Genomic DNA, 27,130 nt, shown 5'->3' with positions numbered 1-27,130 from the left:
CCCGTGCCCTCAGGATTGACATTCTGTCTCGCTGACCCCTCAGCTAACGGGGGCGGATACTTACGCAATGTAACCAAATGATTACCTTGGCACATGTTACAAGTCGCCATTTCAAGTGCTTTCCGCTACGGGTCTTTATGGGGGAGCTGGCTCGCCCTCTCGTTTATTATCCATGGGTATCGAGTTGACGAGGCGATAACAAAGCAACAAAATCTGTTTTCGTTCTGCTTTTTAACAGCTGCAACCTTCAACTGTGCGGCACCGTTTAGATGAAGAATACGGCACTGCAGTTCTGACTGTTTAAAACACTCGACAATGGCACCGTCACTGTATCATTTGTCTCCTGGGCTACCTGATCTCACGATATGTAATAACTCTGAGGAACATCAGCAATGAATGTAGTAACTTTAGCCGCGCTCGCGAATTTGTGGAACGAGTCTGAAGTATCGTGTGGATGTTTATCATGTGTCCGGTGGATAGGTTGTTGAACATTTGTGGAAAGTAACTGAGTACTTTGACGATAAAGGCAACTGTTAAACGTATCCCAAGCTCATATGTGCCTGCATGTGTAAGATAACCCTTGTAAAATAGGATGGTTCTTTTGAAAACAAAAACTTCGAAGTCCTAGGCGCAAGTTAAAATCCAATCCAAGTTTCTGTCTTTGGAAATTGGCCGGTGAAATCAGAGGAATATTTTTGATAGTCCCTATTTTGATGCAGTGTTTTTGCTCCTCGACCTTGTCGTTGCTCTAAGCTTTTGGCATTTAGAATAAGCTACTTATTTGCTTTCCTGAAATTCGAGCGTTAATGATTGAATAAATGAAATGTATCAAAATCAGTAAATGGTTAACTGCGATGATGATGGTTTCTTCGGTTTGAAGTAACTTTGACATTCGGAGTAACTGAAAAAGAAATGTAGTTAACTACATCATTGATTCTATAAAAAGGAGCTTCATTAGTCAGTGCCCAAGTATTAACAGCAGTGTTCAATAATGTTGCTAGTCTGGGTAACTATAATCTCATCATGTACTTGAATGTGTTTTAAAATTGTTCTGTTGTCCATCGAGTGTTTTATGTTCTGGTGTCTGGTGTTATGAATTTCTTCCAATGCGTTTCCGAAAATAATCGGTACAGTCACTTTTTTATTGTCATTAGTGAGAACAATGTGATGCTGGATTGTGAGACAGAATATGTAAGGAAACGCAACCTTGAGACAATGTACTTTGATTGATGGTTAGAAACGGCCCAGTGTTAATAACTCCGCCGGCCAGTGTCCGAGCGGTTCTAGGCGCTTAAGTCCGGAACCGCGCTACTGCTACGGAAGCAGGTTCGAATTCTGCCTCGGGCATGGATGTGTGTGGTGTCCTTAGGTTCGTTAGGTTTAATTATTTCTAAGTCTAGGGGACTGATGACCTCAGATGTTAAATCCCATAGTGCTTAGAACGCTTTTAAAATGTTTTGTTGTTAATAACTCTAACTATCATGTACCGTGTGTTTCAAAATTGTTGCATTTCGGCATTATATATTTCAAAATCTCAAGTAGCAAGTTTTATTGTTCTTGCATAAAATGAACCTGTTTGTTAAGGTGCGATTACAAGGGCTATGGGACGTCGAAAATAATGTATACTAAGACCACATTCTGAGAAAGGATCGTTGGTAAGTTGTTGCCGATCAGGTCGGAATCACACTTATGAAGCGTACAAAAAATTCATGAGTCCTCTCATCTTTGCCAAATGAGAGGCAAAACAGTTTTGCGGAACAGTGAAAGCGTAGGTGACACTTCATCCACATAGATTGCATTTGACGCCATGAATCCGATATTATCTCTCAAGACAGGCCTGACACAGGAATTGCGTGTGTAAACAGCGATTGGTACTAATGAATAAAAATAAAATATAAATAAAAAGTGCATTATTATTTAAAACTTACCGTAACGAACTCCTTCAATATGCGTACCATAACAATGTACACTTACGGTGCAGGGAAGGAACAATAATGTGCGAAAACAAAATCACAACACGGTACCACTCCTAATACGGCGAAGGAAACCGTTGGCATTCAAAACAGCACACATTCTTCTCGGAATTGACAAATACGGATCGTGGACAGTTTCCAACGGAATCTTGTCGCATTATTCCTCCGAAACCGTGGGAAGCTCAGGTAATGATAATGGAGGTGGATGGTGATCACGCACCATTCTCTCTAGAGTGGCCAGGGGGAATGCAACAATTCATACACACTCTCACAAAACCATTCCTCGATGATGCGAGCTGTACGAACAGGTGTTGGTGCACAGCATCACCACTGGGGAACAAACTTTGTGCCATGCGATTGACCTCTTCAGCAAAATGGTCATATAATCCTTGACGATAAAGCGACCTTGTCGAGTGCCCAAAGTGCCCATGAAATACCACGATACCGCTATCGAAATCACCACCGAATCTTCGTCATCCTTCGTTCTTGGGACGTAAATTGACCAGAAGATCGAAGCAGTGTGAAACAAGACTCATCTAACCAAATGACTTTCTCCCCTTGCTCCTTGGTGCTGGTTTTATGTCTTCAGCATTAAGTTTTTCTCTTACGGGTGTTTACATCATTGATAAGTAGTTCAAAAAATCAAATGGCTCTGAGCACTATGGGACTTAACATCTGTGGTCATCAGTCCCCTAGAACTTAGAACTACTTAAACCTAACTAACCTAAGGACATCACACACATCCATGCCCGAGGCAGGATTCGAACCTGCGATCGTAGCAGTCGCGCGGTTCCGGACTGAGCGCCTTAACCGCGAGACCACCGCGGTCGGCTGATAAGTAGTTTTGGGATTCCAGTTCGCCCTACAATTTCCCGCTTGTTTCGGTGCTGAGAGGGTTGGCCAGCGTGACATTTAGTTCTGCAGTGACGTTTGTAGCTGTCACCCTCTTTTCTTGTCACACTCCTCTTCAATGACCGCCAGTCACTACGACTCACCACATCCTTTCGTCTGCGTTGTGACTCAGCGGGTGATATTTTTTTCCGTTTTGCCTGTCTGTGGTACGAATCTTTGATATGAGCCTCTTAAAATATCAGTCACTTCTGGTAACTTGGTAACAGAAGCACCCACCATACGAGCGTCAACAGTTTCCCCACGTTCGAATTTACTTAACTCCGACGTAATGCACTTACATCTACAAAGAACACTATTCTTGTAACAACGACAACGTATAGAGAACATTGCACAGGGTGCCGCTTGCAGTCAAATACAATAACTCAAATTGCAGGCTTGGCTAGCCACCTGCATTTATATCTGAGCATGCATTTTTGGCGGTGTTCAGATACTTTCGTCCAACCTCTGTACCAAGAGGCTTTTTGATGAACAGTTCAATTTAAAGAAATACGTTAGGTAAATTTTGGTACGAATCACCAGTAACTAGAAACCCAAGGACGATCACCAGTTGGGTTATAACTTGTATACAATATCTCATATTTGTATCATTTTACCAGTTCTGTGATCAGTTGCTTTTACGAGATATTCGAAATCGTGTTTCGACATTCTAGTAAGATTCTGGGGAAGGTATGTAGGCAACATCAGTTCTCGACTTGAATTTTTTAAAGTATTTCGTTTACTTAAAAATAATAAAAAAACGCATTCACGAAGCCCGATTTCTCTTATTCTTTCTTACTTTATTTGTTGTGTGATTTAAAAGGAGAGCCACAATAGCTCGCGTTCGTCAGTTATATAGCAGTGGTGGAGCCATGCATAAATACTTCTGGTGCGTAACTATATTGCAGCAAACATTTATGGGCAACAGAGGCCTGTAATGTACATGCGGCTGCAACTCGTGTGTCGCAAAAGTTTCCAGAAAAAATTGTCAGGATGTACAGGAGGTAGCAAATTGGTATTGCCAAACTTCCACGACACGTTCCTGATAGGAAAAAGAAAATATATTATATGGACACGGGTCCAGAAACGCTTTTTCCATGCTGAAGCTCATTTTACTCTTCTCTTCGTGATCACATTAATCATCAGAAACACAGCTGCTTTCAATAATATTTAACAGAGTGCAAAAGGTTCTGCTAAATAATTCAATCAAAATGGTTCAAATGGCTTTGAGCACTATGGGACTTAACTTCTGAGGTCATCAGTCCCCTAGAACTTAGAACTACTTAAACCTAACTAACCTAAGGACATCACACACATCCAAGCCGGAGGCAGGATTCGAACCTGCGAAGGTAGTGGTCGCGCGGTTCCAGACTGTAGCGCCTAGAGCCACTCGGCCACTCCGGCCGGCGCAATTCAATCAATTCTGGAAGTGGAAAAACTACTGGAGACAAGGGAGAAATTATGGATGGAAACTCTGAAGGTTCAATTTTGGGTCCACTGATATTCTTTACTATGCACTATCGGAAATTGTCACGATATTGCGTAATAAAGTCACTGATAAAGGTTTTATGTCAACGTTTGGGCTGGCGTTGTTGGTGTTCTTTTCTAAGGGACTCGCGTTGTTCCACCCGTGCCTAAAGGTGCAACGTACTATGCTTTCTTAGAAAATATTGTCTTCTCTGCCAGAATAAGTGCTTTGCGAGTGCTACGGAAGATGTACTTCATGCACGATGGAGCTCCTCCTCATTTCAGTGTTAACTTTCGTAAACGTCTAACAGATGCAGTGACAAATGAATAGGTGGAGATGGACCAGCCCACAGCCTTCATGCATTCCGTATCTGAATCCATTAGAATATTATTTGTCGATTTGTGGGGGACACACAACGAATTTTCTTCCTCTACGTGTGAGGAACGATTCCTGAAATTTTGGTCATAGATTTTTGTCAGAAACTGTATTGTCGGCAATACGCAGTTTTTAGGTTGTGAATTACTTCGTTAGCTCTTGCATTTTATTCAGGTTGCGTAGTAATTGAAGTCGGTATAACCAAGTGGTTTAGTGCGTGGAATACCGGTACAAGATCCACAGATTCTTCGTGCCCGTATTGTGGAAGACTGCGAAACAATATGCTTTTCTTCAGGGATGCATCAGAGAGTCATGGATTCAATGATACGGCAGGTTGATCCATGTCTCCTTACTAACGGAGAACATTCTGAACATTTATTTTAGAGATGTGATCCATATTGCTCTCCTACGTCCTTTTCGTGTGTGTTTCCCACGATTAATGCGTTGAAGAGTTGTTGAAACTGAGTGATAACATGCAAATGAAGTGTTCCGGGACCCGTTTCCATACAACGAATTTTCTTCCTCGAGGTGTGAGGAACATTTCCTGAAATTTTGGCCATAGATTTTTCTCACAAGCTGAATTGTCGGCAATACGCAATTTTTAGGTTGTGAACTACTTTCTTACCGCTTGCGATTTATTCATGTTGCATAGTAATTGAGGTCGGCGTAACCAAGTGATTTAGTTTGACTCAATGCGCAGCCGATCCTATTTTATTACAATTTCCCGTCTTTCTTGTACTTCACTCAATCTTATCTTTCTTGGGTATTTTCCCCTCTGTGTGTGGTATATGATGGAACTTTGCAATAATATATATAATTGTAGTTATATGTGTAGATAACTAACAGTACAGTTGCCGAAACTCCTGCATTGCATTAAGAACTCTTAGGCGCATGCAAGTGCGATTAGCTCCATTGCTTATTATGTCGTCTAGTACAGGGTAGCTGAAGTCTTTTTCTGTGTTGCGTTTTTAATAACATCAAGTTTACTTGAATGGTACAGGGTGATACATTTCTGAACAGGTCTTGAGGAAAAAAGTCGATTACTGAATTAAAGAAAACAGAAGAGTGCTATTTAAAGAAGATGTTCTACTGTACATATCTTCGTAATGAACGAAGTTACATGAAAGGGAATCACGCTCGTTAATATACTCACAGTAGCTAAACAACATTTGCAAAATTTTTTTATTATTTTGCTTCTGGATTGTGCCAACATATGAGTCGCCACTGTTCCACTGCATCTGAAATGTCGCGTACGCCTCTGGCGTTGGCGCTGTTGACTGTGGCTCCTCCTAAAGGAAGCTGCATGCTTTCTGCCACAGAGTGACAACGCTATCTCTCTTTCACCATCACTTGAAAATCTGGAGGGACTACGGCGGAATCCACCCCTCTGGAGCCCTGACTGGAAATGTTTGTCAGTGGTGGGGCCTACCAATGGGTGGTCGAGTATGCTAATGGTCGCTTGCTCGGTACTGTGAAACCTGGTGTACATAGATGGAAGCGCAGAAGGGCTGCGTGGCATGTTTGTTACCTGGAAAGGCTCTGGTCGTGATTCACGGTAGCGTTGGTGTTGCTTGACGAAGGCAAGCTGGTTGTGTTATGTTTATGACTACGGTGGCTCCAGCCATATCTGTTGCTGACTATAAATGTGGGTGCTTGTTCGTGCACAGAAAAATGCTTCTTTCCATCTGATTTAGGCACAACGTCATTCATGTCACAACAGTATTGTTCGATGCATGTCCACTCAGTTCAAGCGTAAAGTGGAGAAAAAATTATTTGGTGTGATCAAGATAAATGGAATACACTGTATGTGTAACAAAGTGAATGCATGCCAGGATGTAAACTCTGGCGACGAGCAAATCTGGGCATATAGCTTAAAAAGTTTTAATTACCACCCAAAAAAGTAAAGTTACGTAATTAAATTTTTGTTTGTTTGTGGGTACGAATCTTTAGTACAGTGAAATCTTCCGTGCCACAGTACCGTAGCAAGCCGCCGAAACAAAACAACGCAGCCCAATGGTAAAGCGAAGATCTGCCGTGCTATTGTTTCGGCTCCTGTGGTGGTTTGGTACGGTATTGTGGCGAGAAGACTTCATTGTTGACAAACAAATAAAAAACTAGTTTTTTCTGGGTGCTAATTTAAACCTTTTATATACCCGTCGTACAGCTTGGAGTGAGTGGGACCAAGTCAGTGTTCCAGTGGTGGTGGTAGTGGAGAGGTACTGACCTGGCGCGACCTGTTTGGCGGGCGAGGGGAAGGGCCGGCGCTCAACCTGCGGCGAGTGTCCCGGCTGGCCGCCGGGCTGCGGGGGCGGTGCACCGCCCACGCGGTGCTGGCGCCACTCCAGCTCTCGCTCCCAGCGCAGCTCCTCGCGCCGCTCGCCCGCCACCTTCTCCAGCTCCTTGAGCGACGCGGGCGACACGTCGGAGTGGCGGCGCAGCTCCGGGGACCGCGGCGGCGCCAGCCCGCTGCCGCCACCTGCAAACCAGTCGCGAGCTCATACGCACTTCTTGTATACAATCCACAGGGTAGATGCGAACTACTTGCCTACTGTAAATATGTAATAACTTTAAGGAGGGTAGGATGTCAAACGGGCCGACTTAGAGCAGGAGAGGCACCACAGGGCATTTTAATTTCCACTGTCTATACTTTTACAAGTAAATTCATAAAACTTTGTCAGCATGATCAGGAAGGATTCAGTATTCACAGTCGTAGCAGCGGAAGTTCACAAACATAACAAAATAAATTTTTTTACATGTGAAATTTCATCATTTTTTCATTTACTATTGGCTGCATTTGTTGCTATAGGTGCACTTTTCTTCATAAGTAAGAGAGACTGTTCGATGAATTTTGCGCAGCATACAAACCATACTTACAGGTGTCTGAAACTCTAGAATCTGCATCTACATCTACATCTACATTCATACTCCGCAAGCCACCCAACGGTGTGTGGCGGAGGGCACTTTACGTGCCACTGTCATTACCTCCCTTTCCTGTTCCAGTCGCGTATGGTTCGCGGGAAGAACGACTGTCTGAAAGCCTCCGTGCGCGCTCTAATCTCTCTAATTTTACATTCCTGATCTCCTCGGGAGGTATAAGCAGGGGGAAGCAATATATTCGATACCTCATCCAGAAACGCACCCTCTCGAAACCTGGACAGCAAGCTACACCGCGATGCAGAGCGCCTCTCTTGCAGAGTCTGCCACTTGAGTTTGTTAAACATCTCCGTAACGCTATCACGGTTACCAAATAACCCTGTGACGAAACGCGCCGCTCTTCTTTGGATCTTCTCTATCTCCTCCGTCAACCCGATCTGGTACGGATCCCACACTGATGAGCAATACTCAAGTATAGGTCGAACGAGTGTTTTGTAAGCCACCTCCTTTGTTGATAGACTACATTTTCTAAGGACTCTCCCAATGAATCTCAACCTGGTACCCGCCTTACCAACAATTAATTTTATATGATCATTCCACTTCAAATCGTTCCGCACGCATACTCCCAGATATTTTACAGCAGTAACTGCTACCAGTGTTTGTTCCGCTATCATATAATCATACAATAAAGGATCCTTCTTTCTATGTATTCGCAATATATTACATTTGTCTATGTTAAGGGTCAGTTGCCACTCCCTGCACCAAGTACCTATCCGCTGCAGATCTTCCTGCATTTCGCTACAATTTTATAATGCTGCAACTTCTCTGTATACTACAGCATCATCCGCGAAAAGCCGCATGGAACTTCCGACACTATCTACTAGGTCATTTATATATATTGTGAAAAGCAATGGTCCCATAACACTCCCCCGTGGCACGCCAAAGGTTACTTTAACGTCTGTAGACGTCTCTCCATTGATAACAACATGCTGTGTTCTGTTTGCTAAAAACTCTTCAATCCAGCCACACAGCTGGTCTGATATTCCGTAGGCTCTTACTTTGTTTATCAGGCGACAGTGCGGAACTGTATCGAACGCCTTCCGGAAGTCAAGAAAAATAGCATCTACCTGGGAGCCTGTATCTAATATTTTTTGGGTCTCATGAACAAATAAAGCGAGTTGGGTCTCACACGATCGCTGTTTCCGGAATCCATGTCGATTCCTACATAGTAGATTCTGGGTTTCCAAAAACGACATGATACTCGAGCAAAAAACATGTTCTAAAATTCTACAACAGATCGACGTCAGAGATATAGGTCTATTTAACTTATGAAAAAATGAATGAGATTTTGCGTTTTAAACTATATGTTTAGAAACAAAATCAAATTTTGTAGTTAATTATCTCAATTTTTACCATAGTTTTTAATAGATCTGGAAAATTCTAGAGTTTCATACACCTATAAGTATGGTTCGTATGCTGTCTAAAATTCATCAATGGATCTCTCTTACTTGTGAAGAAAAATGTACCTATACCAACAAATACAGCCAACAGTAAGTGAAAAAATGATGAAATTTCATATCTAAAAGAAAAATTTATTTTGTTATATTTTTGAACTTCCGCTGCTATGAGTGTGAATCTTGAATCCTTCCTGGTCGTCCTGACAAAGCTTTATGAATTTATTTGTGAAAGTATAGGCACTGGGATTTAAAATGTCCTGTGGTGCCTCTCCTGCTCCAAGTCGGACCGTTTGACGTCCTACCCCCCACCCCCTCCCACCGCCCTTAATAAACACGAATGTCCGAGAGTGTTCAATAAGTAATACAACACCTTTTTTTCATGAAAGTAGCTAAGTTTCAATGTGTATTCCAGTACATCATATTATTCGGCATTCATTTGGTTACAAAACCCTATTTGTCAACATAATCTCCGTTCAATGCGATGGCGTTACACCACCTTACTCGGAGGGCTTGTATGATCGCAAGGCACCACACTAATGCTTCGACGTCAGAGCCAATGTCTTGCTGCATCACCAACCTCCTCATCATCCACGTGCTGCTTCCCACGGATAGCATCCTTTATTAGGCCAGAGAGATGGAAGTCGCAAGGTGCGAGATCCTGGCTGTAGGATGGATGAGGTTGGTTGGTTTGTTGATTTGGGAGAGGAGACCAAACAGCGATGTCATCGGTCCCTTCCGACTAGGGAAGAATGGCGAAGGAAGTCGGCCATGCCCTTTCAAAGGAACCATCCCGGAAATTCCGTGAAGAGATTTAGGGAAACCACGGTAAACCTAAATCAGGATGACCGGACGCGGGTTTTAACCGTCGTCGTTCCGAATGCGAGTCCAGTGAGCTAAACACTGCGCCACCTCGCTCGCTGATGGATGAGGAAGAACAGACGAATGAAATTTGGTAAGCTCCTCTCGCTTCCGCAGACTTGTAGTTGTCATAGTGAAGAAGTTCGTTTGCGTTTCTATGGCCACGAACGTGCTGAAGTCATTTCTTCAATTTACTGATAGTGTGTGCGGCTGGCCAGCATGCGGGACGTTATTGCGTTGATGACAAACACCTCGCCCAACGATGCACCATTCTTTTGTTCACTTTCAGGTCTCTATACATATTCTGCAAGCGCTTATGAATATCTGCGATGCTCTGATTTTCCGCCAAAAGAAATTCGATGAAAGCTCTGTGCTTGGACCTCACTACGCCATTTTGCAGGCTAATACAGCGCCACCACCTATCGGGACTTCATAAACTATATGTCTGAAGCCGAAAAATTCCACGATGTAGCACAACGAAGTCGTCATCTTTTCAGCCGAAGCTCGCCGAGAAAAAACAGTATTGCGTTAATTATTGAACGTCCGTCGCATATGTTTCGAAACGTCTTTGCAGTACTAGAAACGTATCTTTCTTTATAGGCATCTGTCAGCCCACATGATGGCTCAGTTTAAGCGCGAAAATTCAGTCCCCTTCTCATTTAATAAATTTTGTAATCCTAAAAGTAATTTATTGTGTATATAGAAACTGTTATTGGTGTAAGTACAGATATTGTGGTCATTGGTAGTGTATTAGGTTTTTTTCTGTACGTCTAACATTCTTCCCGAAAATACGCCACAAAATATACAACCAGATGTTTTCTGCACGGTCGTAGCTGTACCGCGAAGTGGACTATGCACTTGTGCCGCGCCTACTTGCAGGTACTAACCAAAATAAAAACATACTACTCAGAATAGCTACAATTATTATTGTGCGAATGAAGTAAATATTCATGTACACTACCCTCAGTCACGAACAGAAATATCTGCACTCCCACCCCAACACACTGTATATATATATATATATATATATATATATATATATATATATATATATATATATATATATGTTTGAACAGTGACGGTTGTAACAATTAATCAAATATATATATATATATATATATATATATATATATATGTTTTAACAGTGAGGGCTGTAACAATTAATCAAATATATATATATATTTGTAATTGTAATACAACTATGGAAAAATATTGAAAAATCATACTGTAAAAACTTTATAGAAGAAAAGCTGGCAAAGCAAGGAATTCCGTAATGTTTGGAATCCAAAAAATCAATGTCCATATTGTCAATAATATCGTTGAGCGCGTGCACCCGCAGGCACAGTATCAGGCAGAGAATGGAAAGAGAGAGTTACTATTCTTGTGTGCGGAAGTACGGACGTAAGGTTGGGCGCTCTAATGCATGATTGTGATTATCTTCGAAATGGTGTCATAAGCACAGCAACGCATCGTGGAAATGTGGGAGACCATATATCTACGCATAGACAAGGTATAAATGAAGATTCGTTACATGAGGAAGAGTTTAATGTGGCCGAATATTATTAACAGCTGGTCATTGTTAAAGAAGAGCCTGTTGTCAATAACGGACATTAGAAAATGTATGACATCGTGCCACCAGCAACTCGCCACAAAGTAAGACCAAGCTGTAGATATATAGCTTCTTAGTTACGTACTCGGCTTGCCAGCGTAGTAGTTTCATTATTTGAACATTGTAGTGTATATTTAATTGAACCATAAACCTTGTGATACGGACTATTTCGTTTGTCATTAAGCATCAGCAGTGTACTTAAAATTTCATCATGAATACCGAGAAAGTCACAAGTGAAAGAGATAATTAAGTGAAGATGAAAGTAATTAAATTTTGAAATTAATTAAATCAAGTTATTCATGAAGTAAGTTGCAGTAGTAATTAAAGCATGTTGTATATTTTACCGCTTTTACTGTACTCGATCAGAAAAGTACAAGATCTTTCACAGAAAGTGCTGATGTTATTTCAACTACAGTGACTTTTATAATTTTATGTTGTACATTTTGCTAATATATCATGTGCTCCAGAATGAGATTTGCAAGGTTCGCAGAAGAGGTTCTGTGAAGTTTGGGAAGTAGGAGACGAGGTACTGGCAGAATTGAAGCTGTGAGGACAGGTCGTGAGTCGTGCTTCGGTAGCTCAGATGGTAGAGCACTTGCCCGCGAAAGGCAAAGGTCCCGAGTTAGTCTCGGTCCGGCACACGGTTTTAATCTGCCACAAAGTTTCATATCATGTGCTGTTGATATTCGTAAGACTGGCATTGCCAAAGTGCTTGTTATTAATGAGTTAGGTTATTATGACGCTGTGACTTTTCTTGAGTATTTTTTTCACCTAACCTGACAACAGGTAGGATTACAGTGGGTAATTCAGTACATTTCGCGGGTCGTGTTATTAGTTAGTAACTGTTATAGATTTTTATTAACCGCAAGTAATTTCAATACATTTCGAATAAATTTAATACTGTCCACGGTAAGCGTGGCTTAAAAATTAAACGCACGCGTGTGCAATTTTGTTCCGCTACTGCCTTCCTTTAAATTGATAATTATTACGTAATTTGAGTGTCAATTCAGTCACCAACCTATTTTATCTTTTGCTCGTTTTTGGGCTGGTGACCATAATTAATTATCAGCAATCTAAATTTGATACTGTTTCGCTTACCTATTCTCATTTATTCTCATTTATTGCTGGCTACAATAACTCATTATTCTATTACAAAATTTCATTTCGATGGTTGTTGTGCTCGATAAATATCCGTGCGAGAGCGATCACGTCATAACTATTTGCATTATTTGTTAGCACTGTTTTTCGGAATCGATGCCTTAAAATAAGGAACGTCAGGTACACGCACCGTAAAATCATTTACGTACGGGAGAGTGTACGTACGTTACAACACACGATGTTCTTAAGTTAAGAAAGTAACACAACAGGTTTAAAATTCGATAAAAACGATTACTTTGATGAAATTCTATCGAAATCGGAAGGCGGCGGTCACACATTCAGGAACTCGATATCAGCTGGTACTACAGGTTCTTTGGGTGAAAAGAAAGGAATGGTGGAGACACGAGAGGAAATCGCAAATGGGTCTGGGAGTGAGAGGATGATGTTGGGCTGGAGAGAGGGAAGTACGCTATCTGATCAAAAGTATCCGGACACTCTGTCTAATGTGTAACTGACCACGAGATGTCATGGGAGACGCTCCTGCCAGTATGAAAGGAGGTGGGCGGTATTGTCTCGGCAGTAGAGAAAGGATAACAGCCGGATGGGTCGGCCAGGAGTGCTCGGTGACTTCGAACATACATTAGTCGCCGAATGTCAGGAGAGTAACAAATCATCAAGGACATTTCGACCCTTTGGAAGCTTCAGAAAGGAGAAATTTCGGTCTCTGCGGCATTCGGGCAGTGAAAGAATTCATTGGCCACAAATGAAAGTTGTCAGAGTCGACTGTCGGTGATGATATTGTGAAGTGGAAACACGGAGGAACAACCACAGCTAAACCAAGACCACGCAGACCTCATGTTCTGCCGGACAGGGACCATAGGGCAATGCTGAGAGTAGTTGCAAAATCTGGAAAAGAAATCATTCGTAAGTTCCAGCAGTCCAACTAGCACAGTGTATGTGCGTAGGGACTTATAAACACTGGGGTACAACGGCCGGTCAGTTCCTCATAAGTCAAACATTTCTGTAGTCAATGCTAAGTGACGGCACTGGACTGTTGATGATTGGAAAACGATTGATTCAGAGTGATGTAACTGTGGCAACTCGACTGAAGGATTTTGGTTTGATGAATGCCCGGAAAATGTTACCTACCATTATCTTTAATATCAACAACGACATATGGAGTAGGTGATGTCAGGGTACGGGGTACTTTTCGTGGTTATGGTGCAGTCAACTCATTGGAATGGAATGGAAATAAAATCCCATGCTTCTTGACAGAGCGTAGGGGAACGATGCGGGAGACCCGCATCGCCGTACAAGACAAGGTCCTAACGGAGGTGGCTTGCCGTTGCCTTCCTCTGACCGTAATGGGGATGAATGATGATGACGAAGACGATACAACAACATCCAGTCATCTCGGGGCAGGTGAAAATCCCTGAATCCGCTCGGAATCGTACCCAGGACCCCACGCTTGGGAAGCGAGAACGCTACCGCAAGAGCATGCACCGCGGATCTTCACCGGGAATATCGGCTAGATACCATCTTGCAGGCATTCCAAAAGCTCTCCACACGCCAGTACAGAAACACGAGACACGCGTAACCCGTTTATCCTTTCTCTGGGTAACTACGACCACAACCACAGATGGAAATATAATAGACCAAAGACACTATTAGCAATAAACTAAAGATCTATGGTCCATAGCACGTTAACCGACAGTACTGGCGATCCCCTGCAACACAGCTACTACTGGCAACCCCAGATGCTCGACCCGCCGAAAAACAGGCAGTCGAAGGGAGAACCGTACTGTACACAGCACGCAAACCATCCACACATCCCCCCTATACTGCGAGCTGATCTATGACCGATCGTCCACTAATATATGACCACCTTGACTTGTTACAGGGACGCAGAAGCTGCAGCAGGCCCTACAACGAGCACCCACAACGACAAAGGTAACCATGCACGATACCTCGCACTAACATAACCACACCTTGCATGCACTGTCGCAGCTAGCAATCCGCTACTGTCCTTACTATCAGTCCTACTGTCGCAGAGGTTTTTTTCCCTTGGCGCTTGCCTTGACATATTTTTCCCTCTGCCCTTACAAACCGCTACCCTTCGATAGCTTTCGTCTACTTTCTGTCTCCTGATGGACAATGTCAATGAGTAATCCTACCCAGACGCATGGACAACATCACAGCCCGCATCCTGTGACTCACGATTTGAAAACTAACATATTATACGGAGGTGACAGTAGAACTTTTTGTTTGGTCACCACGTTGGTGTGGGTGTGGACGGGCCCCATCCCCGGGGAGGGGAGGCTACCGCGAGACCACGAGCTGCGGACAGTTAACTCATTGGCCTCAAGAAAACGCTAATTTGGAAGGATACAGACATATTTTACAGCTATGTATGTCACGTACAGTAGGAGCAAAGTTCGGAGAAGATTAATGTATGAGCGGCACAATGCAGTGTATCATAAAGCAACATCTGTGAAGCAATGATTTTTGGATAATGAAATTCCCGAAATGGACTGGACTGTCCAGAGTCCCGACCTGAAACCAATGAAATACGTTTGAACCGAGTCAGAACGTCGACTCCACTCCAGTCCTTGCGTCCAACATCACTACTGTCTCTGGCTTCGGCTCTTGCTGAAGAATGGGCTGCCATTGCTCCACATAGATAAAGACATGTCTTTGAAAGCGTTCGCAGAAAAGTTGAAGCCACCATAAATGCGAAGAGTGAACGCACCTCATATTAATTCCAACTAACATGTCTCCTGATACTTTTAGGGAGATCGTTCTGTGATGCAGAGAGATGGTGTTGGGTTGTGCATGGACCTGCATCCAAAGATCATTAGGACTTGCCGTACATAACTGATGACATCTGTGATGGACGTTGTGAGAAGTAGCCTAGTAATCGGCATCAATAAAAAAGTGTACAATTAATCCGGAATTCATTCACCCGATGCCCTGAAAGGTGAATTCCAGACAGGCCGTGAAAATAATCTAACGCAGTACAGAATCCGAAATTTTATTGAAAAGTAGGTGGAATTTCTTTCGTCAAAGCTGCGCAGCTACCAAGACACATCCGCGGAAGACTGCGACTATCGGATGTACACCGTACAAATCGTGCTGTGCTAGTTCTTAGACTTCCCCGATCTAGTTTCAAACATAATGTGGAGTGATAAGGCCTGTATGTCATGTAAGTGGCTTTATAAGCCGTCGTAATTCACATTACTGGGTAAATGATTCTCCACATCCCACTGTTGAGAAAATCCACCATGACACTAAGGCTACCGTGCAGTGTCGCATCGGCACAGTATCAAAACGACACATAAATCCGTCCCTTCTTCGGACCTCAGTATACTTACACCTGTACCTAGATGAGTTGGTCAATTGTGTCGACGTACAACAGTATCAACGACCTCATGTTTATGTAAAACTGTACTCCGCCACATTTTGCAGTCAGTGTAACAGAACGGCTCGATGACCATTTCACGGGACGTGAGACAGGTCGCCGCAGTCCTGACAAGCGTGCAGTGCGGATCCCTGATCTCACACAGTGCGACTGTGCGACTTCTTCTTGCGGGGATGGGTCAAGATGGACGTATATCGCCCCAGTCCACGTACTGTAGATGATGCTCACCAAAGTATCACAAGGATTCCCGTTGATGTCAGTTGAGAACTCCGAAACAATTGTAGAAAATGGTGGAAAATGCTAGCGCCTGGGTGGAATGAGCACTGTAAAAACAATTTACACTATGTCAATGAAATGAAGTGCAATGAAAAACTAAAACGTGAAAGAAACTGTCGAAATCAATTGTCACTGTCGACTCATGTAACTCGATGAAACTTAAAAACACACTAAAGAAGTGCTGTAGTTCAGTACAGTACAATACCGAAGGTGTCTGAAGTAAATAGGCAAATAAACGAACAAAAATCAGATTTTCATTCAAGAAAATAGTTACACTGAAGTTACCGCGATTCATGATGGTCCCCTGGACCATTACAAAAGGCGGGACATAGTTATGAATAGCATGTGTGATCACTACGGATGGCAGTTCATGCTCTGAAACGTGGTCTCATAGTGTCCACAAGGTAGGCAAAATCTTGTGGTAGGGCGTTCCATTCCGCCACCAGCGCAGCTGAAAATGGCGTATGCTCGTTGGCGCATGTGGGCGCCCTGCAATACGTCCCCCCAACGTACCTCTCTCGTGCTCGATGGGATTTAGGTTGGGGAATGGGCAGCCCGGTACTTTCGGCGAATACGCTCTCGCTCCAACAGCTTCACCACCTGCGCAGTTCGATGCCGTCCCTTATGCTCATTCATACTTACTCATGACCGAATGCACCCCTGAAAAAGATTCACATGGCGAAGGAGTACGCTGACTGACGGGTGTACCGTTTGAAACAATTGAGGGTCCATGCACCCTTGAAACATTAAGCATCCCCACACCATAACAACTGCGTCACCAAAACGATCATATTCGACGATACTGGACGTACTCTCATATGGTGAGAACTGGTAACATATAATGCACCCAGAAACTTGATCAAACATGATGGTTCTGTTAGTCTAGATGTTATGGAGGGGGTGGGGGGGGGGGAGGTATAATGATGCGTGCTCCAAACCTTTAAATGCAGTACACTCACCAGTTAATATTATTGTGACATTGTGCTTCTCCTATATGTACGTCTTTTCAGACGCGCATTCGGCTCTGACTTCGTTTTCATGAATGGCAATGCGCCACCACATCAAACGTAACAGGTGGAGGAACCAGAGGATACTCGGCGAACAGACTGGCCTACCGGTTCGCCAAGCATGTATCCCGGCGAGCATGTTTGGGATGCATTGTGGAGTCATACTGCAACACTGTCACATGCACAAACGACCATCCAGCGTATATCAGGCTCGCTGGTGAAGGATTTGAAAGCCCTACCACAAGAACTGCGTACCAACCTTGTGGCCACCACTGGAACACATTGCAGAGCACGCACTGCCATCCGTGCTCATCACACATACTATTGAGAACCATGTTCCGCCTTTTTTACTGCCCAAGGGACCTACATAACACGCGTTTACTTCAGCGCAATTATTGTCTTTGGATAAAAGTGCCATTTCTCTTCGTCCCATTGTGTAAATAGCTGCAGGAAGGACTAGACGTGGACTGTAGTGGGGTTGTATAGTTAAAGCCCAAGGTAGAAGAAACAAAGCATACACACCTTGTATCCTATCCGCAGTACGCATAGACTTATTGTTAGGCGGCTATTCCTACAAGAATATGAATAATGAAACGGTATATGAAAATTGCGAGAATATCACAACTTTTGTAGTATACAACTGGACTAGGAATGATAACTTCCAGAGAAATTTTGTCTCTCTATGGAATTCGGCTTTAAAAGACACCACGACGTAATTTAAAATGTAATTCTACAATATACTTCTTCTATAAAATTATTTAGATTGATTACAGTGACCACCGGTTCACCGTGACGATTCGTGGGTTAATACAAAGAGCACTCTGGCTAAATATTATCAAAGTAATACTGTGGGTGAAGTATTGGCAAACAGAAATGCCAGCCACACTGTTTAGTTGTGCTACGCAAAGCATTGACGGATACAGATGTCTTGCCTGTGGCAGCGCTCCGCTTATAGGAATACTGGGATGCACATTGCTATTACTTCGCTTGTCTGTTTATTTGCTACAAATGCATAACAGAGAGTTAGAATATACAGAATAAAAGTAAGTGCACCTAACTCTAAATTAGACGTGAAGATATAATACTTGAAAAATTATTTTGCACAGGGTATCTGCAATTTCAGACGGCGTCGACTAAGTAATGATTAAGAAATGATTATATTATCTCAACTGAAAATGGGCAAGAACTCGATACACATCATGACATAAATGAAGTTATACAGTAAGAGAAATAGACAGTAAGATCTCGTACCGTTACTCTCAAATGGTTTTTAAATGTGTAACGCTGTAGTACAAGGTATTGAGGACATAAGCGCAGACATTGTGATCATTGGCACCTTAATATGTGCCTAATTCAGTGCGTTAGTTACCTTTTCTCTATATCCAACAGTCTTCCCGCAGAAACGCACATAATACATTACCAGATGTATTCTGTTCGGTCGTAACTACGTAACTAAGTGTATTGTGACTCTCATTGTGAACTTACCATTCTGCGTCGACGCGTCCATTCTTCAATATTTGACCTGCTGGCTAGTCGAAAATAAGCATTAACGGATTGCTCTAGCCAGAAGAACTTGGAGGTACTAACCAACGTAAAAACATACTACTCCCGATAGCAATAATTATTAGTTTGCAAATGAAGTAAATACTGATGTAATGTCGTTCAGTGTAGTGTGTTCAGTCACCGATAAAAATATCTACACTTATACCTCTAACACACTGTATAGCTGAACTGCAAGGAAGACCACAGAATACAGTAAAGTAAAGGCCAAAGTAAAGGCATTGCGTCACCTGAGATCCAGTCAGGATATAATAGTCCCAACAACCAACTAGTTATACGAACACAGAGTACTGTTACGAGCATTGACTGCAGAACGCCGGGTGTTCTGTCTGCAGACCACTGAATACGCTTAGTGAAAATTCTGTGTGTGTTGTTTAACTTTAGTAACGTAGCGAAATGTAAGCAACGCGAATGAGAAACATATTTCATTCCACCTTGGCAGGGCAGAATAAAAAGGTCTTGATTGCGAAATTATTTAATATTAATGACGCGTTTCAGCCTTTTGGGGCATCAATAGATAGTGTAAAAATAGCTGGACACGTAACCCATCCGTTATCAAGTAATATAAAATGAAAAATCAACTTAGCAGTAATTGGATATGCAATCCATCAGGTATAGAAACATATGAAGTGGAAGGTGGACTTTGAGCACACCAGTAAACTCAGCCATATCACTACAAAACAGCGTCACGCTTACAAAATAAACGCGGTATGAGCAGCACACAGTGCACTGTCCGTTTAGCGTACACAGAATAAATATTGCTGTCAATATTTGTGTGCACGTAGACAGTGTGCTGTGTGCTGCTCTTTTTTTAACCAGTCTTCTGATTAGTTTGAAATGTTCCGTCACGCTCTCACCTCCTGTGCTAACCTGTTCATCTCCGAGTAGAACAACCGACCTACGTCCTCAATTATTTGCTGGATGTATCCCAGAATGGGTCATCCTCTACAATTTTTACTCTCTAGCGCTCTCTCTGATACCATGAAAGTTATTCCCAGACATCTTAACTAATGACCTACCATCCTGTTCCTTCTTTTTGTCAGTGTTTTCCTCATATTCCTGTCCTCACTGGTTCTGCGGAGAACCTCCTCGTTCCTTACCTCATCAGTGCACCTAATTTTCAACATTCTTCGGTAGCACCAAATCTCAAATGCTTTGATTTTCTTCTGTTCTGGTTTTCCCACAGTCCATGTCTCACAACCATACAACACTGTGTTCAAGACGTAATTCTCAGACATTTATCCCTTGAATTAAATTCTGTGTTTGTTGCCCAGGAATGCCCTTTTTGATAAATGATAGTCTACTCCGTCCGTCAAGGATTATTTTGCTGCCTAGGTGGCAGAATTCCGTAACTTCATCTACTTCGTGATCACCAATCCTGATGTTTAGTTCCTCATTGTTTTTATTACTCCAAATTCTCATTACTTTCTCTTTCTTGCATTTACTCTCAGTCAATGTTTTGTTCTCATTCGATTGTTTATTCCATTTAGCAGTTCACTTTCACTGAGGACAGCAATGTCATCAGCGACTCTTATCATTAATATCTTTTTTTTCACCCTGAATTTTAATTCTACTCTTAAACCTTTCTTTTATTTCGTCATTCTTCGATGTACATACTGAACAGTAGGGGTGAAAGACTACATCCCTGTCTTACACCCTTTTTAATCTGAGCACTTCGTATTTGGTCTTCCACTCCTATCAGTCCCTCTTGGTTCTTGTATACATTGCATATCACCTGTTTTTTCCTATAGCTTACCCCTATTTTTCTCAGGATCTCGAAAGTCTTTCAGCATTTTACATAGTCGAACGCTGTTACCAGGTCGAAAAATCCTATGAACGTGTTTTTTTTTTTACTTAATCTTGCTTCTATTATCATCCGCATCGTCAGAATTGCGTCTCTGGTGCCTTTTCCTTTTCTAAAGAAAAACTGATGGACATCTAACACGCCCTGAATTCTGTTTCCCATTCTTCTGTAAGTTGTCCTGATCAAAAACTTGGACGCATGAAGTGTCCAGCTAATCTTGCAATAATTCTCACACTTGTCGGTTCTTGCAATCTTCGGAATTATGTTCATCACATTTTTCCGAAAGTCGAGTGGTACATCGCTAAACGCATACATTCTACACACCAATGTGAATAGTCGATTTTTTGCCACTTCCTCCAATGATTTTAGAAATACTGATGAAATATTATCTATCCTCTCTGCTATATTTGAGTTTAAGTCCTCCAGAGCTTTTTAAAATTCTGATTCTAATACTATATCCCCTATCTCATCTATATGGACTCCTGTTTTTTTCTATCATGTCATGAAATAAGTCCTCCCCTCATAAAAGTCTTCAATGTATTTTTTTTTCACCTATCCGCTCTCTCCTCTACATTTAACGGTGGCACTCCCATTGCACTCTTAATCTTGCGCCCTTACTATTAGTTTCAGCGAAGATTGTTTTGACTTTCTTATATGTCGAATCGATCATTTAGTTTGCGATTTTTTCACATTTTTCATGTAGTCATTTTTCCTTAGGTTCCCTGCACTTCCTATTTATTTAATTCATTAGGGACTCGTATTTCTGTATTCTGTATAGTGGTCGTATGTGCATACGCCGATCTGTTTTCATCATTGTATCCACGCGAGAGATATTGTCGTCAGTCAGCGAAAAACGCGGCTTCTCCGACCGGTCATTGCCATACAAGCTTTGTCGAACTCGTGATACCACCACCTCGAAGGTTTCAAAGCAAGATAGTTTTCCTCATATGTGGGCTCCACTTCTCTATAGATCTCGATGGGCTTTCGTCTCTTGCTCCACAGAAAACTATCACACTTCGTTGTTCTAAGGAGCGTGGACGTGTGAAGCCCAACCGCCATCTTTAACAAGTGACAGCAGGGCCGGACGGCGGAGCTACCTGCAAATAAGGTCGGCACGAATCAAGAGTGCTCCAACGCTGGGAATGAATATGTTGACTTCATATTTACAGCCGTAATTTGTCGAAAAGAAATGGAGCAAAGACTTTGTGGTTTGGCATAGTATGTTTTTTATGACAGATGAATTACATATCCAGTTACAGTTACATTGATTTTCCATTTTATGTGGCTCTATGGTGAATGGGTTACATATACAGCTATTTTAACGCAATCTGATGATGCCCCAAAAGGGTGATACGTGTCATTGCTATTAAATAATTTCTCTACCGAGACTGTTTTTATTCTGGAGTTAGTGCGAATGAATTCAGGACTATGACGTAAGAAGTTATATTGAGCACTTGGATACGTGCAGTTCAGCTAAGTAATTTGCTTACGTAATAATTTTATTTTCGTGGTAGATTACTGTGTACTGGTATTTGGCTGAAAATGGTTGCTATTAATTGGTATCAGTCGGTAGTTGATCTTGATTTATGTCGATGATCTGCCACTGAGGATGAAGGATGTCTGAAAACTTTTGCTTTTTGCAGGTCACGCAAGCGTCATTGTGAAAGACGTATGTACAACAAGTAATCTAGGTAAACCACAATACTTACAGTTTCTGGCACTGAACTCCTGTATGAGGGTGTGCTGAATACTAGTTCCTCCTCCTTTTTGTGTGAAAGTCGTAAATTTTTTAAAATAAAACGAACGTTATTCCCCACGTGTACGTTTTTGCAGTCCCCTGCCATTAGAGGGCTCCGAATTAATGCGTGTAACATGGAGGTGTGTAACATAAGTATGTCGGTGCGTGAGGTATAGCGTACTGTACTCGAGTTTAGAATTAGAAGAGTTCGTCCACACATGAAGTGCCTTCTGCTTCTGCATGACTGCCAGAACACACACGAGTGCTGCAACATCTGCAACAAGCCGTGGCCTTAGATTCACTGTCATTGATCATCCCCCATACAGTTCCGACTTGACCCTATCCGATTTTCATCTGTTCCCAAACTTAAAAAAAAACACCTTAAAAGAATTCACTTTGTTACTGATGAAGCAGTGCAAGCAGAGGTGAGGTTGTGGCTCAGTCAAGAAAGTCGAACATTATATAGTGACGGTATCAACAAACTGGTGTCTTGTTGGGAGAAATTGTTGCCAGTGAGACAATGTTGAGAAAAAAATACGTAGACATGAAGAATAAACATCTAGATCTACTTACATCCTCCGCAATTTACGGCACGGCGCATGGTGGAGGGTACAACATACCACTGCTAGCCATTTCATTTACTGTTCCACTCGCAGATAAAGTGAAGGGAAGTGACTGTTTAAAAGCCTTCGTAAGAGCTCTAATTTCTCACATCTTATCATTGTGTACTTTGGCGGCAGCAGAATCGTTCTGCGGTCGGCCTCAAATGCCGGTTATCCCAATTCTCGCAAAGGTGCCTTCCAAAAAGATTGTCGGCTCCTCCATTGGATTCCCATTTGAGTACCCAAAGCATCTCCGTAATACTTGCAAGCTGATCAAACCTGCCGGTAACAAATCTAGAAGCCCGTCTCTGAATCGCTTCGTTGTTTTCCTTGAGGCGACCTGGTGGGGATCCCGAACACTCGAGCAGTACTGAAGAATGTCGCCCTAACGTTCTATACGCGGTATTGTTTGCCAAAAGTTCCTCAGTGAAACGAAACGGAACATTCGCCTTACTACTACCAATTGCTATCCTCATTCCATTTCATATCGCTCTGCAACGTTGCACGTACATACTTAATCGATGTGACTGGATCACGCAAAACCCAACCAATGCTGTATTAGAATATTACAGGATTGTTTTTCGTCCTCACCAACATTAAGTTTTTATACATTTAGAGCAAGCTGCCATTCATTAAAACCACTAGTAATTCTTTCCAAGTCATCTTTCCTACTCCTACAGTCACTAACAACGACACAATCCCGCATCACCTCAACGTCATGAGAAAACAGCTGTAAATTGCTGCTCACCCTGTTCATGAGATAATTTGTCTCAGTATATAACGAGAGCGATCCTATCACAATTCTCTGGGGCCTTCTTGACGAGCCTCTGATGAACACTCACTATCGAGGACAAGGTACTGGGTTCAAGTACTTAAAAATTCTTGAACTGTTTCGTATGTTTTATTTAAAAAGATTACAGAGTTTCCATATAAAAATTCGGAGGCATTAATTTTCAGAACGCCCTCGTAAATGTGAAATTTTATCGTCCCAAGACTTTCAAACAGTCCGTGAATTCGATTACTTCAAATTCCACGGACTGAGGGAACTTGGAATGTTTCCTTGGAAGTATCCCGTTCAAGGCCTTTGGCAAAAAGTGATCAACGCTTTATCTGACACTGAAACATGAAGACTTGTCTACTTTGCTTAATTCCACTCTATTATAACTCATGGTTTCTATTTTAGGTCAACTGTGTGCACTCAACAAGAATATTCGTTGAAACTTCCTGGCAGATTAAAACTGTGTGCCCGACCGAGACTCGAACTCAGGACCTTTGCCTTTCGCAGGCAAGTGCTCACCGTCTGAGCTACCGAAGCACGACTCACGCCCGGTCCTCACAGCTTTACTTCTGTCATTATCTCCTTTCCTACCTTGAAAACTTTACAGAAGCTCTCCTGCGAACCTTGCAGAACTAGCACTCCCGAAAGAAAGGATACTGCGGAAACATGGCCTAGCCACAGCCTGGGGGATGTTTCCAGAATGAGATTTTCACTGTGCAGCGGAGTGTGCGCTGACATGAAACTTCCTGGCAGATTAAGACTGTGTGCCCGACCGAGAATATTCGTTGCCCAGGAAATGGCGGTCAGACTGATCTGCGGTGTGAGTAAGCGACTTTCGTATAGGCCGCTAATCAGTTGTCCAGGAAACCCGTCTGTGACGTCATTGTACATAATATTTGTTTTTGACAATTTTTGGCTCATTCAGATGGCACCTAAGCTTTCATTAGTGCACATTAGACGGAAAAAGGATATACACTTATTTAACACTTCCTTAAGCACTGTTGAACAATATGCAATATTCAACTCGTTTATTTTCGATAGGCTTCCAACAGAATTGAAAAATAAAAAAAAGACTGATAACCCTTAGGTTTTCAAATCGAAGTTGGAAAGTTTCTTTGTGCCACAATCTTATTCTCTACTGGAGTTCCTCGCCGTAGCTGAGAACATTTTTCTACAATGGTATATTTACTCGAATACTCCTCGTTTCTCGCATTTTATTAATTATTTGTTTATAAATTGTATAATCATGATTCTGTAAGTATTGTAGTGACTCTTCCGTGAGGAAATAGCTTTTGTTCGTATAGCCCCTGTGGAATTTGATAAATAAGCAAAAGAAGCTAATGGAAAATGTGACTGTATCGTGCTCTTAAGCACTTTTGTTATTAGTGATAGATGATGTTGTTAGGGAGATTCTCTAGAAAATTTATTTCAGAAGTGAAAGAACTTAGAACGACCAACCATTCATAGTTCATCGTGAACACAGAATGAACAAACATACCTCTTTGTGTCACAGTTCAATGTTAAAATCTATATCTGAGTTAGCACGAATAAGTGTTACTAACTGTGTGCTTAACACCGTTTGTTATGTGGAGTGGATATCGGGAAGTTGTTGGTTTTTTCCTTCGTGTATTGTGTGTGGGTTGCGGCAACTACGAGATCACAGTGCATCTTGTTGCAGTTGGGATGCAGTAGTCGCCTGCAGAGGTGAGCGTCTTGAGGATGGCCCTCTTTAATGCAAAGCTCGGCATCACCTGCGGTCAATATTCGATTTCTGGGCTGCTGTGCCAGACGGTGTGCGTCATCAATCCACGTCACAGACCGGAACACGACGCCCTCATTGCCGGCTGGCCTCCATGTTTACTCTGCCATCGCGCGGCCTGGTCATCCGCACGGCATCGGTTGCCTTGTCCCACTACAACACGAGCGCACGAATTGATGTGTTTTCTAATTATACAGTAGTGAATTACTAAAATGCTAGCAGAAGTGCCCTTACAATCCCTGTTTAACGCCCTTCCGACTTTTCGTTTTTTCTCCTTCCCTGTTTCCTGCAGCAGAAGGACAACATCTACACAAATTTCTGTATTTCTGGAGTCCCATTAACAGCAGGCGCATCATACTAAATGTCTTACTATTCCAATTTTGCTTCAAAAATCTATATTAAAAATTATACCCATATGCATAAAGGGAAAATAATTGTTAAGTACTGTGCCGATAATACACTGTACTCCACCACACATTAATGTTGCTTCTTATTGCACCCAAGATTGGAGCATATGAAAAATAACTGGTTCCTTATCTCGCTGTCCCCTGCGAACTTTCAGATTGTGTCCTGACGAAGCTGTCGTTTATACGAGAAATTGCTGCTGACCAATGTAAAAACATTTAAACTGATGAGGTCGTATTTGCAATATGCGTAGTCTCTCAACATAAGCAAGGGTAAAGCGAATGAAGAGATGTATCCTGCTAACAGTAGAGACTGTAGTTAATGATACACAAGCGACTCCTTCTCACTGTAGCATTCTTGGAAAGGGATGCCAGTCACTAATATAGAAGGAACATCTTACCCGTACTGAATCGGAAACTGATACAACATACAAAGGCGTGCTGAAAAGTAATGACGAATTTTTTATGTGAAAACCCTTAAAGATTTTTGAATAATAAATTTTTTTAACATTCTACAACTTTATTCTTCACGTCTACGTATTTACTCGTATTTCTTAACATAGTCACCCTGGTGACGAACAAATTTATCCAAAGAAAGACCAGTTTGTTGATACCGTTACTGTACAATGTTTGACTTTGTTGATGGAGCTACAATGGTATTTCTAATTGCAGTGCTTCACCATTATCAAAGGGAAGAAGGTGTCCTTTAAGCTTTGGAAAGAGATGAAAATTGGACGAAGCCAATTCGTGACTGTATGGGGGTTGGTCGATGACAGTGAACCCAAGGCGTCAGCTTGTTGCAGACATCGTAGCTCTCGTATGTGGTCTGGTATTGTCTGGAAGGAAAAAGAAATTGTATATAATTGAAGCGTACAGGACTATGTATTCCGTTACTTTCATTTTGACCTTCGAGCAACCCTTAGCATGTGAACAAGAAAAACTGGTTTCTTGTGCAGATACCGAGAAAACTACTGCTTTCCCTGTTTTTACGAAATCACTCCAGCACGTGTAAATCATCAACTGTAAACCAATAAAATTATCTAATTTTATAAACGATGTTCTGGTGTACCTCTCGAATAACGCCGTGGAAATGTATTTGAAGTACCAAACTTTCATTTCCCTTTCCTGTTAAGGCTTTTTATGAAAAGAGTGACAAATGCAATTACAATATACTGAGAATTATT

The 27,130-nt window shown here is 42.1% G+C and overlaps 1 protein-coding gene across 1 annotated transcript in view; it reads right to left on the bottom strand.

The window, feature by feature from the left end:
• Positions 1–27,130, bottom strand: part of LOC126176362 (uncharacterized) — a 1,325,137-nt gene that overhangs the window by 398,459 nt on the left and 899,548 nt on the right. Inside the window, exon 6 of the mRNA XM_049923517.1 lies at positions 6,929–7,180. Within this exon, the coding sequence (XP_049779474.1) occupies positions 6,929–7,180 (252 nt within the window). The remainder of the gene's footprint in view (positions 1–6,928; positions 7,181–27,130) is intronic.

The sequence above is a fragment of the Schistocerca cancellata genome, chromosome 3 (assembly GCF_023864275.1).
Source record: "Schistocerca cancellata isolate TAMUIC-IGC-003103 chromosome 3, iqSchCanc2.1, whole genome shotgun sequence".
NCBI lineage: Eukaryota > Metazoa > Arthropoda > Insecta > Orthoptera > Acrididae > Schistocerca > Schistocerca cancellata.
The sequence above is the reverse complement of the archived record's forward strand: the minus strand, read 5'-3'. Positions and strand labels throughout refer to the sequence as shown.